Source organism: Zosterops lateralis (assembly GCF_965231275.1).
Source record: "Zosterops lateralis genome assembly, chromosome: 14".
Classification (NCBI taxonomy): Eukaryota; Metazoa; Chordata; class Aves; order Passeriformes; family Zosteropidae; genus Zosterops; species Zosterops lateralis.
In genome coordinates this window covers 14,840,144-14,853,090 of record NC_139774.1, presented here as the reverse complement: position 1 = coordinate 14,853,090, position 12,947 = coordinate 14,840,144, and the positions used below count along the sequence as shown (strand labels likewise).

At 53.1% G+C, this 12,947-nt stretch overlaps 1 protein-coding gene across 1 annotated transcript; it reads right to left on the bottom strand.

Moving 5' to 3' along the window:
- Positions 1-458: 458 nt before the first annotated feature.
- On the bottom strand, positions 459-12,732 carry HRH2 (histamine receptor H2). Its single transcript, XM_083871417.1, has 4 exons — positions 12,593-12,732; positions 5,963-7,475; positions 2,690-2,855; positions 459-888 (listed from the first exon to the last, which is right to left on the bottom strand). The coding sequence occupies exons 2-3, from the start codon at positions 7,081-7,083 to the stop codon at positions 2,837-2,839; spliced, it is 1,140 nt and encodes a 379-aa protein (XP_083727543.1). The 5' UTR covers positions 7,084-7,475; positions 12,593-12,732; the 3' UTR covers positions 459-888; positions 2,690-2,836.
- Positions 12,733-12,947: the final 215 nt, after the last annotated feature.

The following is a 12,947-nucleotide window of genomic DNA, read 5'->3' as shown; positions in this document are numbered from 1 at the left end:
CCCACAGGGCAACCCAGCCTTGCCCAGGGCAGCCCCACCTGTGTCTCGGGTGTTTGTGTTGTGTGACCAGGTTCTGTCCCAGCAGAGGGATGAGGTTGGGACAGCAGGAGGCTCTTCCCAGGACAAACCACACCCACAGAAATCAAGTATCTCATTTTCCTTCTGTCTTAAGTAGATTTTTATACCACTGATGATTTCTGCACAGGATCATGGTGGAAACATCCTCTTTTGGGAGCCTTAGTGTCGAGCTGCTGGGCAGGGCAGAGCCTGGGGCAAACCCTGGCTGCTCAGTGTCTCCCCATGGCCCAACAGGCTCCAGGGCTCCTCCTTGCCTTGCAGTAGGGCTGGGACAGGGGTGTGGTGTAAGGACAGCCCTGGGGATGGGAGGCAGCAGCCTTGCCCCAGCTTGGATGTTGAGGGACTGGGATGTCCTGTGCACGGACATCCAGCACTCTGCCATGTCACCCCCCATCTACCCCTCTGAGGGGTGGATACATCCCTAGGACACCAGGGAAGGTAGTGCCTGTGTTGCCTTTCTCCATCCTATGCTGATCTGCCTGGCACCAAGACCTCAACAGTAGCCCCTTTCCCCCTCCATGCTGTGCCCTTGGCAGCCTGGCCCACTGCCATGGGTCTGGAGAGGGCACTCCCAGCCCTGCCAAGGACATGCACTGCTTCCTGACCCAGCTCCTCAGGCATCTCCTCCTGCTGGTGTGGGTCTTGATGCTGAAAGTGTCACTGCCCACACTGGACATGGGAGATGTTCTTCTGCAGCTCCTTTGAGGGCTCTTCTAGCACACCACCCTCCTGGGAAGAAACCTGGGTGGGCAGAGGCCTCTCCAGCAGTGTTTGGGGATGGAGAAAATGCCATTTGCCAGAGCAGGGATCCTGCAGGGGAACACAGAGGGTGATCAATGACTTTACAGGATGCAGATTGGTCCATTCCCCCCCCCACCTCCTGCTCCCCAGTGTAAGGAATGCTGCATCCAGCACCTGCTGTGCCTGGGAGGGACTGATGTGATGCTGTGAGGATGCTCTCGGCATCCTCAACTAAATGCTGAGTTCTGACATTTGGGCAGAGCTGAGCAGGCTTGTATCACCCCAAGACCTATCACCCAACTCCCCCCTGAGCAGTATCACTTTGCTCTGTGGCTTTCTCTGCCTGTTCTTCCTGTCCCTCGGGCCAGCAGCAGCAGGGCTGAGTTGTCAGAGTTGTAGCCTGACAAAAGTTGAAGTCCTGGAGCTGGCAGTGCTCTGCTCCCTGGGTGCTGCTTCTCCCATGGCCCCTCTCCCTGCTCTGGGTCAGGGAATTTTTTAGTCACAGATTCCTTGGTTGGGTGTCCTGTACAAGGTGACACATCCTGTCCCCACCCCCATGGTGCAGAGAGGAAATCTGTGGTCACACCAGCACCTCAGATCTGCAAACCTCTCCCCAAAACCTCTGCTTTGTTTTGCTGATTAGACCAGCAGCCTCTCAGGGGATGGCTGGCATTTTGCCTTTACCTCATGGAAACTACATGTCTTAAAACATATGCACAGAGATGGAAAACATGAAGCAGAAGAGCTGGATTGGTGTCCCCTCTGCCCCTGCTGCTGGGCAGTGAGAGCAGCAGAGATGACTCTGCCTTGTGTCTGCACTACAGGGGGTGAGCACCGTGCCTGGGGACCTTTGCTTTGTGGTTTCCAGACTGGAGGGGTCACTCTGCTCCTCCTGCAGGGCAGCAGTGATGCCTCCCCAAGGAACAGCATCTGCAGCCTCCAATCCTCTGGTTCTTTTGCTGATGGGCAATGGCATTTCCAGAGTGATTCACAGGGAGTACCTCTGAGAAGTGCAGGTTTATGTTGCACCCCAGGGCAGAGGGTCCCTGGTTTATGTTGCACCTCAGGGCAGGGGGTCCCTGTACTCCACCTCCCTCCCAGCTGTGTGTGTGGACAGACAGCAGCAGCTCCCATTATTGCTGCGACCTTGGCTAAGGTTAGAAGTGCTCAGGGTGCAGCAGGGACAGAGTGTGCCCAGCTCCCAGCACGTGGGTGACTGTATTTCCCCCCCAAGGCACAGTCAATACGGAGAGCCCAGGTTATCAGCATGCAGCACTGGAGGGGAGAGCCTGTGGAGGTCAGGGTGACCTTGCCTGACGTTTCCTGAGAAGGGCTGCACAAAGTGGCTCTCTGGAGCCACTCAGAGAGGCATCCCCATGCATGGCAGTCGTGGCCTCCAGCCCAGCACCACTTGGAGAGAGCAGCAGTGCCTGGTGCAGCATCAGCTCTTCACCTCGGGAGCCCTGCCAGCATCTCCGCCAAAGCTGCTGGCAATTTATGTGGATGTAGGCTTGCATGAAAATGAAGTGTGCTGGAAATTCTTGGTCTGAATGCAGCTGCATCTGCAGTGCATGAGGGACAGGCAGGATGCAGCATCTTCCAGGGCATTTCAGGCTGGTTCTATAATCCCAAAACTCCAGGGCAGCCACAGAGGGGGGCTCAGCTTTGTGCACCTCCCCTGGGCTTGGGACTTGGTGGGAGAGCGACCACTGATGGATAAAAGACTGAGCATGCACCTCTGATGGTATCACCCTTTGCACCAGGTACCATCAGGAAGGGATGCCTGCACCAGGAAAAATGTAGTGGATGCCACAGCAGGGAGAGCTGCCTCCTCCCTCATTTCCCCCAGCGACCCTGGCCTTGTACTCACCCTGCAGCTCTCGCCTCTGCTGTCGAGTTTCACGCCGAGGAAAGCTGAGTGTTGTCCTTTCAACCTCACACACAGGATTTTGGGAGAGGGCAGCCAGGAGTTGAAGGCTGGGAGATGTGGGTCCTAGGGCAGTGGGCTGGCTGAGGCTCACAGAAAAGCTCCAGTGCTGGAAAGGTTAAATTGCACATGAAGACAGAAAAAAGAGAAAAAGAACAGGCCAGTCTGTCAGTGCCAGCCTGCTTGAGCCTGGCTTTGCTCTGTGAAGCACCAGGTCGTGTCTGCCTGAGGCTGGCAGCTGGGGCAGGAATTTTTTTACTAGGACAGTGACCCTTTCCAGTGAGAACTGGCTTCTCCTCTGCCCATATATCGTGGCCATGGTCCTGTCCCAAGCTGCTCGAAGCACAGATGACATGCAAGAATGTGATCCACAGCCACTCACTCAGCTCCAGCGTTTTCTTCCCCAGTACATCCCTGTTAGTGCTGATTGCTCCCTCTCACGGGATTTTAATCTCCCTGAACATCAGGGTCTGGTCTCAGAGCCTGCAGCCACGAGCATGCCAAGCACCAGGTCTCTTCAGAGCCCTGTCCCTCTGCACTGAAGCAGATTCCTGAGATCCTTTAGTTTTCTTTACTGCTTTTGTGTGTGAGTTTCCTTCCTCTCTGATGCGTTGTGTGGAAATGGGAGCAGCTGTCTTCCCCCTGCATCTCTGCTTAGCCCTGTACTCTCTGCCCTACCTGGTCCTCACTGGTGGAAACACCCTCCAGCCCCCAGCTGCTGTGGAGGTCCTGTGGCTTTTGATTCCCTGCCCTGCTCCTGACTGAGACTCTGAGTGAGCCCTGAGACTGGACAACTGCCTGCAGTCTCCAGTATTTGCACTCTTGTTTGTTAGTCTTTTCCCTATGCCTCATAACTGAAAAGAACATTGTTATTAAGGGCAATGGTTCAAAATTCTGCTTTCCCTTGAATGATCCCATGGAGTTTATCTTAGCAGAGCTCTTCTGAGCTCTGGGTATTCTTATCTGGGGGGTTATGAGTTTTTTGAATGATTTATGTTGGTCTTTTCCTGTTAACATGTTCAGGGCAGATGACTCAGAAGATTCTGCAGAGAGGAAGAGGGGAGAAAAACCAGCTCAGTTTGTGCTGGGGATGAAATTGGCTGCCAGGTTTTTGGTGAACAGGTAAATCCTGTGCTCACCTGGATTGTGTGGTCTTAGTTGATCCTGATCATCTGCCAAAAGCAGATCTTTATGTATCTGACTATGGAAAAAAGGGCTGGAAGGGGCCACATGTGAACATTGGTGCATCATTGCTGTGAGGTGAGAGGGCTACGAAGAGAGGGAGAGAAAGTAAAAGCAGGTGCTTGGGGTGCTAATCTGACTTTGAGCAGAAACCACAGTGGTGATGCTGGGTAGGATATGGGGGGAGCTCTCTGGATTTAGAAAGGTCAAGAAACATCCCCTTGCCTAAGTGTTCTCTCTGGAGAACCAGAGGAAGAATCTTTTCTACCCGGAAAAGCTGGGAGGGTGAAAGCCAGGAAATCAGTGACCCTGCCCTCTGCCTGAGGAACAGAAACCCATTTTTCTTCCCCTTTTATCTCCCTCCAAGTCATTATTGTCCCTTTGTGGTAAGTCAGCATTTTGAGAAGACACTGACATTTATATTCTCTTCTCTCTTGGCTGTGCAGGGAAATCCTGACAGCCTGTTCCCCATCTCCAGCTCTCCTGGTTCAGCTGCAGAGCCTCAGTGCATGAGCTCCTGGTTTGCCCAGGGGCTGCACTGCTGTGGGAGTAAACAGCATAACTCTCTTTGTCTCTGTATGTTGGCAGAAACACCCCTACTGCCTTGGACACATTTTCTATATGTTTTTATATACAAACTACAATTTACCAAATGCTATAACTTTGGGCTCTTCATTAATTCCTTAGAAACAGAAAAAAGCAGCCCCAGGACCTGCATTCTTGTGTTCATGTTAATCCATCCCTCTGTACCTCTTTTTTCAGCTTTTCAGCACCCCTCCCTTGAGTAAAGTCACATTGGTGCTCTGGGGGAGGCACGATGCTGGCTCAGCCTTTTGGATGGTTCTGAACTTTGGTTCACCTCCCTGAGTTCTCCTTTTGGTGGCTTAAGACTCTTTCTGGGGCAGGATCAAGGGCACGTGCTGCGAGAGCGCACGAGCGCGGCTCCTTTGCGGCCACGCCGGGAACAGGGAATCAAAGGAATCCTTATCTGTGGATGGAAAGTTTCTGGGCTGCTTATCAGGCACTGCTTAGAGGTTAGATTAGTCTCAGGAGCAGCAGATTGACAGCCTGCCTCTCTGTTCTCCTTGTGCTTTGGCTGAGTGAACACCTTGGAGTGAGGCAGTGAGAGGGTGGCACAGCCCTGTGGGGATGTGGGTGCCCAGGGAGGGGGCTGGGGAGACAGCCTGGCACAAAATTTGCCCACTTTGCTCCCATCCTGCTCCCTCACCACACCCCTTGGTGGGGCTGACTCTCGTAACATGCTTGGGATGGCACTGAGGGAATTTCTGGCTCTAACTTTACATGGGCATTTGCATTTCTAAAAACATTTGCTGGCCTAATTTGGGTTACTCCTGCCCCTTTCCAGAGATGGGAATGGAACTTGCTGTTGGCTGAATTCACTGCTGATGCAAACTGATGGCTGAGGTGCTGAGGGTGTGTGGCTCAGATGGGAAGGGAAGTGGCTGAGGTGCTCTGCAGGGAGCTGGAACCCAGCTCTTGGCTCCTGCAGGGACTCCCAGCCTGGCTGCAGGTGCTCTGACTGTGCCCCAGGACGAATTCCCATTTTTCCCTCTGTGATGAGCTGTCACCTTTCCTGGCTTCTGAAGCTCTGCTCTGTGCCCAGAATTTGCTGGCTGTTCCCCACTGGGACATGGCTGATTTTGGGGAGCAGCTCCAGCTGACAGCTTCACCCCATTCTGCACTGCAAATTCTGATGGCAACTGTCCCCATTACCCAGCAAAGCCAGGGGACATTGTGTGCTCCCTGTGAACAGTGGCAATTCCAGGGGAGGGATGGCCATGTGGGAAGCTGGAATACCTGGAGTTGTGCTATCAGCATGGAGGGGATACAAGCTGGGTTCCTGTGAGTGGTGATGAATTTCTGAGTAGCTGAATTTAGGAGTTGTCTGGGCAAGGATCTCCTGCTGGGGCAACAGTTTGTTGCTTAGAAGTCCACGGACAGTGTGGGATCCCCACCTCTGCCTTCCTCTCTGGGGACCTACCATCAATGTCCCCAGTGTAGGAAGGCCCTTACCTCTTGAGGGCTTCATCAGTGAGCAGGGTCCCATTCTCATTCCTCACCTCCAGTTTCAAGGGTTTACCCTCCTGCCTGCCCTGGCCCTGCCTGCCCCTGGGCTGGGCCCTCTGCAGGGGAGGCAGGTCAGAGTTCCTCGGCTGTCCCGCCCTCCTGCAGCGCAGCAAGTGCTGGTACGCCACTCGGAAATCCCTGTTGAGTGTCCCATAGAGGATGGGGTTCAGGGCTGAGTTGGCATAGCCCAGCCAGAGGACAATGGACATGGGTGTCCCTTTGACCTTGCTGTCCCCCTGCACGCCCCGGTAGGCGAACACGGTGAAATAGGGGAACCAGCACACGATGAAGGCTCCCAGCACCACCGCCAGCGTTATGGTGGCTTTGTGCTCTTTCACCATGGGTGGCATGGGCGTGCTGCCCCACGTGTGGTTTATCCTCTTGGCTTGCTCCCTGGCTATCTTGAGTATCCGGTAGTAGGTGATGCACATGATGACCAGAGGGATGTAAAAGGTGAGCAAAGCGACGAATAACCCGTATGGGATGTTCACTGCCAGTATGCACTCCTGGTTGCAGGTGGCGTTTGTGTTTTGCACTCCTGTCCCATTGGTGTTCCAGCCCAGGTGGATGGGTAGGAAGGAGACCATCAGTGAAACAGACCAAATGACAACCAAACCCATGGCCACCCGGGAGCGAGTGACCACCTGGCAGTAGCGGAGCGGGGTGGTGACAGCAAAGTACCGGTCCAGGCTGATCATGAAGAGGTTGAGGATGGAGGCCGTGCACAGCATGACATCCAGGCTGATGTAGATGTTGCAGAAAATGCTGCCAAGGAGCCACTTCCTGGTGAGCTCGTACAAAGCAGAGAATGGCAGCACCAGGAGCCCCAGCAGAAGATCTGTGATGGCCAAGGAGACAATGATGTAGTTGGTCAAGCTGCGGAGCCGGCGGTCGCGGGTGACGGCCAGGCAGACGATGATGTTACCACAGAGAGTGATCACGATGAGGATGGCGAGGAAGAACCCGGCCACCACCTGCCAGTGGAGGTCCATCCTTTTTTGAGGGCTTGTGTGGTTGGAACATGAATCCATGGTGTAACTGCAAGGATGGAGCAGTCCTGCTCTCATCAGCTCCAAAGCTGCTTGGAGTGAGCCTGTACCAGGCAGGCCTAGAGCCCTTCCCAAAGTGACCCTTGTGCTACAGTGACCTTGGAGGACATTGCAGAGTCACTTTACATGTTCAGCCTTGTGTGCTGGGAATGACATGGCCTAGGGAAGATGTGGCACCGCAACTCACTTGTGCCTGTTGGCCCCCTCTGAGAGCTCAGTGCTAGAGCCAATGTCCTGTGGCAGCTGCTGGTGGATCTTAACTGCTTCTTTTCCTTTCTTGCCTTCTCCTTTCCTTTGAGTGACCACTGGGTCAGGTCCTGTGGGCTCTCATGCCCTCTGCATGTCTGGTTGGTGACAGTGGTCAGCAGTGCTCCAGCATGGACAGAGCTTTGCCGCCTCCCAAGGACAACCTGCAAAAGAAAGTGCCTGGTGAGGCCCTGGCACAGACTGCCCAGAGCAACTGTGACTACCCCATACCTGGAAGTGTTCAAGACCAGGCTGGATAAGGTTCTGAGTAACCTGGTCTAGTAGAAGGTGTCCCTGTCCTTGGCAGAGGGGTGGAATGAAATTTGTAAGATCCCTTCCAAGCCATTCTGTGATTCTATAAAAGTATCAAGTCAGAGCTGCAGTGGGCAAAGACTCTTTGAGCTTCCCCTCAAGCCCCTCCAGAAGCAGAGTATCTGTACCTCCATGGCTGCTCCAGCCCACTTAAACCCATATTGTAAAGTCCTTTGGCAGCCAGGCACCTGTGTCCCTGCCAGCTGGGCTCTCCCAGCCCTAGGGCTGCCCATGTAATGTAGGGATGTTGAGAGAGGGGCAAGGATTTTGAAACCGTCATGTTCCTATAGGCTTACAATAAAAGTGAGAATGAATAGGATATGAGGAAACAATTTTCCCGAGAAAGCAGTTCTCATTCAACCCAGCAAAATTAGTCACGACTACGTAATTTCTGAATCTTGGCTGTGGCTGCCAATCTCATTAAACTTTGCCCTTGTATCTGTGCTTTGCAGCAGCCCAACACCGAGGGTTGGTCCCTGCCATCACAAATCACAGCAACTCCTGTAGCTTGTATAGGAAATCCCCACTCTGCTCTGGGTCCTGGGAGGGAAGAAGAATATCCCTTGCAGACTTACTTTTTCTGGCCATTTTCTGTTTGGATACAAATAACAAAAAGCCACGTTTTTCAAGGGAAGAAACAACAGAGGAAACCACTCTAAATTACAAATGAGCTGCTGATTAAGGTGATCTCCAAGACCCTGACACTACTACATTCAAAGGGATCTTGGGTCCTTGATTGGAAGCAATATCCATGTTGGGAAGATACCTAAAGGGGAATTGAGGCAGTGCAGGGAGAAGAAAGAGGGCTGGGAATAGGCTGAGGAGCTGGACTGACTTGCTGGCCCTCATGGATCTGCCTGTGTCCAAGCTCTGGTGTCCCACCATGAGCTTCCCAGATGAGATGAGGGGTCTCCCCATCCTTCTCAATGTGCTGGTCCCCATAGGTGGTGCAAGACCCAGCTCTACAGGCTCTGTGCACCCCAGGGAACAGCAGTGAACCCTTCCTGGTGGTGCCCATGATTGTGCAGGAAGGTAGAGCTGATTCACTGCAGAGATGGAGGAATCAGAAGAAAAGGGAAAAGAAAAGGGCCAGCCTTGTCAGAGGACAAAGGTGAGATTCTAAACTTCCCCTGCAACAACAAGATAGCACTGTGGTGCAGGTTGAAATACTCTTCAGACGATTTATGGCTTTGATTCAAGTCTAAAGGCATGGGGGCCACGGGAGGGAGTGTGCCAGGGAGGCTGCATGAGTAAACAACCACTGATTGCCTGGAACCATACAGGGGAGAGGTCGGGACTGGACCACTGAGATTAGAGACAATTCCCACAGTCCTGCTGCATCTAAAGGCACGGAAAGCAAACAATGAGCCATGAGCCAGCACATGGGAAGCCTTTTGCTGAGCAGAGCAAACTCACTGCCAGACAGGATGCCCTCTGAGTTTGGGTGCTGGGATTGAGGCTGTTGGGAGAGGGATGGAATGCTTTCAGCCATGGCAGCAGTGTGTGGAGCAGTTCCTCACCTCCAGCTGCAGCGCAGGCTCTTGCCATGGAAAGCTCTTTGTTCACTCACAAAAGGAGTGTGGAACAAGCTGAGCGCTGCCTGCCCACTGACGGCAGCGAGGAGAACAGGTTGTTCCCACAGAAGGGTATTTCCAAGTGAAAGGGATGTGTTTTCATTGCTCCCAACATGTGGAAATGGCAGATTAAATTATAGGGGGAGTAGCACTTAGAAAATGCTGTGGGTGGGTGGCAGCCTCCTACGTGGCTGCTTCACCACACACCAACAACCTGCTCCTGCCTCTGGCTCTTGCAGCTCACATGGGCCCTGCTGGTGGGACCCAGCTCTGGGCACATCAGCTCATTCAGCTTCTGCCACGGTGCCAGGGCAGCTCCTGGTGCAGATGTGCCCAGAAGGAGTTTTGCTGCTTATTGCTTTTTCAGATTAGCTCAGGGCGAGGAATGGGCACTTGCACGGGGACAGAGGTGTCCCCATCCCTGCAGAGGAGCTCAGGTAGTGCTGGGGACTCTGTGGCTCAGTGTGGGCTGAGCCACACATTGTTCCTCCATGGAATGGGGCAGGACCTCCCCCCTGTCAGCTCAGATGTGTGATGGTGCAACCCTAACTGTGGTGGAGGTGCAAGAGACTTTCCTGTATCCCTCACCCAAATTATCTCACGGAAATGCTCCCCCAGCAGAGCATAGCTTCTTGACATGGCTTTGCAGGAAAAGCAGACTGCAGGGCTGGTATAGAGGGGGGGCTGTCAGCTCACTGCCATCAGGACACAGACTCCAGAATGATGCATCCAGCTCAGAGCTCTCTCCTGGAGCATTGGCTCTCTGTGACTCCACATGTGCCTCTGGCTTTCTGCCCAGGTCACTCTCAACCACCTTCAATACCTGTGTCCTCTGCTCCTGTTGTGTTTTGGCAGTGAGTTCATCTCCTCCTCGATGTTTGAGTGGAGCAGCTGTTTCCCATGGCAGTCTTTCCAGCAACAGCCAGAATAAATGATACCTTTCCAGCCCTGTCTCACCAGGCAGCTCTTACATTTACCTGATTATCCTCATTATCACAGCCTGGACCTGCTCCTGGTTCAAAACCACCCTCCTGACATTGAAGAAACCAGAGCAGGGTGTTGCTTCTGGGTCATCTTTCTTGTGCCTTTTCCAGTGGTGCTGATGTTCTGATTGACACTATCTCTGCTGTGAAGACTTGGCAGGTTGCATTTGTTGTTGCACTCATCCTGGGGTTCCCTAAAAGTCAGATATTCTTCGTATGGTGTTTTCAGCTGCTTAGGGTAGCAATTTTTGCTTTTAGACCCTAAGCATGTGAGCTTGTGCCAGCCTGGTGTGTTTCTGTTAATCTTCAGATCCTCCAGTTCTTCTCCTCTAGTACTCAGTCCCTTGTCCCGTGCAGAACTTTCCCCAAGTTTCTCACCAGTACATTTCTCTTAAAAAAACCCTAATTTTCTGAACCAAGATCACTAATGAAAGCCATTAAATAAAATTTACCTCTAGGCTGATCTTTAAGGAACTCTGTTAATAGCCTTGTCTGGTGCATTAATGATCCTTCCGCTGTAATATTCCATCGTCTCCCCATTATCCTCTTTACAATTCTCATAGTAATTTCTGCTTTCTATTGTCTGAACAGATATTTTCTTCTCTGTTGCAGTCCATGTTGCATTTGATCCACTGTGTTCCCCTTTAAAATGGAATTTATCTCCTCTGGGGAGGGGACTATGATTTATTCACGGGAAATTTCTGTTGCATTTTACCTTTTTATTCCCCCTCCCCGTCTCTCAGGATCCTTTCCTCCAACATCATTAATTCCAGCACTTGGTGCACTTTTGCAGTAAGATTAATGGGATGCAGGGCCAACTCAGGCAGGGAATACATTGGCTGTTCTCCCTTCCTGTGCTTCTACTTCTGGCATAACAGGTTTGTTTTGAACCTGTTAAAAGCCTGGGTACATCAACATCATGGGCTGACACATGGGCAGAGAGGAGCACCTTGGAAGTGCCTGAATGTGGCAGCCTCTCTTTGGGAAGTATTTCCCACTTCTGGAAAGGACAGAGGTGGCTGGGGGCTCAGGAAAAGTGCCACATGGAGCCTTTTAGCTCTGTCCTAGGGATGGGAGGGGTGTGACCTTGCAGACCTGAAATGTTCCTCTGCCTCCCGTGATAGTTTTTTTCTGAGAAAAGTGCTGGCAGAAGTAATTTAGGAGCAAAGTGCATTCCCTGGCCATGCAGAGCTTGCAGCAGAGCATCATGGCTTTTCCTAAAATTACATTCCACTCCTTCCTGAGATTAAACATCTGGGCGTGCTGGGAGAGGTGTTTCAGCCAAGAGATGGGCAGGAGTGTGGAGGTTTCTTCTGGTCTGAGAGAGGATGCTTCGAGGTTTGATGGTGGGAATTGCAAAACTCCCAAGCTGGGAATGGGTTTCTTGATCCCCTGCCAGTCCCATAAGCCTGATTCACAATGGGACAAGAGCAAATTTGTCAGAGGTAGGACTTGAAGGCAATATGAGAGGGGACACTGGTGTCCTGCCTGGCTGCATCCCCGGATAGTTCTGTCCCTGTTACTTGGGCTTCTCCAGAGCTTGGTGCGCTCACTGCCCTATCCCACTGTGATGTCTGATACAAGGCAGCAATTACTGCCTCTGGCATGAGCAGAGGGGCTGGGGGAGGCAGGACTAAATTCCCATCACTGTCACCAGCCCTCCATCGTGCTTCCCCAGGAGAAAGGAGCTCTGTGGGTAAGAAGCTGTTCAGCACCCCTGAAACGAGGAAATGTGAAGAGGAATGTGGAAATGTGGAACCCAGCAGAGCAGTCGGCATTTAGAAAGTTTGCTCGGCAAACAGTGTCCAGGAAAGGTGAAACTGAAAACAGAGGAGTCAGGCTCATGGGTGTGCTTGGAGTTGCCTGAGTTTTGTGGGATTCAGCCTCCTGCTGAAGGTGCTTCTGGACAGGACAGGGAGCACTGTGCACCCCTGGAGACTGCCCACCCCTCCTGTGCTACAGCCCAGCCTGGAGGTATCCTGCCCCAGAGACCTGACCATGCTCTGGGATGGGGCAGCAGCAGATCCCCACCAGCTCCAGGGTGTGCAGGGCTGGATGGAGGGGCTGGAGTGCTCCGAGAAAAAGCTCGGGCAGGTCGGTGGAGGAAGTGTGCTTGGGCAGAGGCTGCACAGCACAGATGTGTGCCCTGGGCACACTGCACCTCCTCTGATCCTGACCGGATGCAGCTGTCCCCACCAGCAACAGCCAATAAAAGTCCCCAAACTCGCCTCCACTCCAGCCACCACAGGATGCTGATGGCACCAGGGTCTGACAAGTGACACCCTCTTGCTCTGACCCAGCTGGCCCATTGCGGGATCCCACTCAGCAGGGACCCACCAACCCTTCTGAACATCACTTAAAAAGTACTTTACCGGCGTAACAACTCTGCGAGAAGTAAGGCAAAAGCTTTACCTGGGAAAGGTGCTGCTTCCTCACAGCCCCTGGGCGTGCGGGAGACTTCAGTGGCTGCACTGACTCCAACTTTCCCCCGGTGAGTGCGGCTCGGTGGCGAAGGCAGAAGCGCGTGCAGCGAGCGGCGGCTGCCTCGGTCCCTCTCCTCTCTCCTCTCCTCCTCCCTTGCTCCCTCCCCTCCTCTTGAACCAACCTCCCTCCCTGCTCTTGTACCAATACCCAGGCAGCGGTGACTGCAACATGAGTCAGACCTCGAGTGGGTGGGATCAGGGCTGTGAACTCAGACACCGAGGTTATCATCCGGCAAATTTGAAACGCTCAAAGTGAGCCCAGCTCGGAGCACACGGCGTGTCGG

Bases quoted from the DNA above. Each gene is read 5' to 3' on its own strand.
- HRH2 (XM_083871417.1), bottom strand. From the start codon at position 7,083: ATGAGAGCAGGACTGCTCCATCCTTGCAGTTACACCATGGATTCATGT.